This window comes from Polypterus senegalus, chromosome 2, assembly GCF_016835505.1.
Source record: "Polypterus senegalus isolate Bchr_013 chromosome 2, ASM1683550v1, whole genome shotgun sequence".
In the NCBI taxonomy this organism is placed as follows: Eukaryota; Metazoa; Chordata; class Cladistia; order Polypteriformes; family Polypteridae; genus Polypterus; species Polypterus senegalus.
In genome coordinates, this window is record NC_053155.1 from 279,214,714 (window position 1) to 279,216,251 (window position 1,538).

Here is a 1,538-nt window from a genome sequence, read left to right on the forward strand (position 1 = left end):
CATAATGGTTCCGGTAGTAAACACACTTTAATAATAGTGTAGATTGATGCTCTTCTTGGAGCCACATCCTATATGAATGAATGACTAAAGAAGCAAACTTAAATGTAAAAATTCATCAATTCATTACTGTGCTGAATAGTCTTTTCCATTACAGGTAGACTATGATGATCTGAGCTGTAATAGTTGCAGAGTGTGACAGATTTAAAACTTAGCCTTATTTAGCAAATAAATATTTTAAGTCCTTGCTGACTGTTTTCTGGAGTTGGTGTTTTTATTGAAAACAGTTTTTAAAATAGCATGACGGATTTCCTTGGTTCTGATGGCGTAAACAAGAGGATTTAAAACTGGTGGTACAAGAAGGTATAAAACAGCAAACATAATATGAATTTCAGGTACAACTTTCTGGCCAGTTCGATAAACTAAAACACTAAATAGGTATGTTGTATAAAAATACAAAATTACAAACAAATGGGCACCACACGTGTTCAATGCTTTAAGAAATGCCTCCTTTGAGCCAACCTTTAGAACAGATCTCAGAATCAATATATAACTAAATATAATGAAAATGGCATCCAATCCAAATATAGAGGCAATTTCAAAAAGGCCTAGGTAACTATTCATAGATATATCAGTACATGCTAATTTTAAAATACCCATATGATCACAGTAACAATGTGGTATGACGTTAGATGAACAGAAAGGTAACCTGGAGGCTAAGATTGGTAGCAAGCCTATTAAGATAAGATCTCTCAGAAAATGAGATAGAATTATTTTAGCTAAAAATCTGTATGATAAAATTGACATATATCGCAAGGGATTGTAAATAGCAACATATCTGTCATAAGCCATAATAGCAAGTATTGAAGATTCTAGTGATGAAAAAAAGTGAACACAGAACATCTGAAACAAGCAGGCGTCAAAAGCAATAGCTCTGTCATTGAGCCAAAATATCTTTAAAATTTGTGTGGTTAAACAGCACAAAGCAAGATCGACAAGTGACAGGGTTGCAAGTAAAACATACATAGGATTATGCAGACTATGATTAACCTTTACAGTATAAATGATCAACACATTAGCTACAAGAGCTATAACATACATGACACAAAATGGAATAGAAATCCAAGTCTGGTAGCTCTCAATTCCTGGAAATCCAATCAAAAAAAATTCTTTTGGACGTAAATAAGAGGTATTCAGAGCAGACATGCTGGTTGTTTTTTATCTTAAAAAAGAACAGTAATTATGGATTAATGGTGAACACAGCAAAGCAAGATAAAAACAAAGCATGAACATATTTGCTTCATACTACCAAGAAGAATTTGACATTTACATTGTAATACAAAATACACAATTTTCTATTTATCTAAAATTCTTAATTGCAACATTTGAAAATTTACCTCACTTTCATGATATGCTATCAATTAACAAATCTGAAGACTTCGTTCACTGCAATAAGCCTAGTCTCCTCTATTTAAAAATGAAAATTATTCTTATTTAACAAACTGTATTCTTGCCTTACTAGTATAGAGTCAGAAGCACCA

General features: G+C 32.1%; 1 protein-coding gene across 1 annotated transcript; it reads right to left on the bottom strand.

Annotated features, from left to right (window-relative positions):
• Positions 1-234: 234 nt before the first annotated feature.
• Positions 235-1,203, bottom strand: LOC120524535 (olfactory receptor 51I2-like). The gene has a single exon (XM_039746371.1). The coding sequence runs from the start codon at positions 1,201-1,203 to the stop codon at positions 235-237; it is 969 nt and encodes a 322-aa protein (XP_039602305.1).
• Between the last annotated feature and the right edge of the window lie 335 nt (positions 1,204-1,538).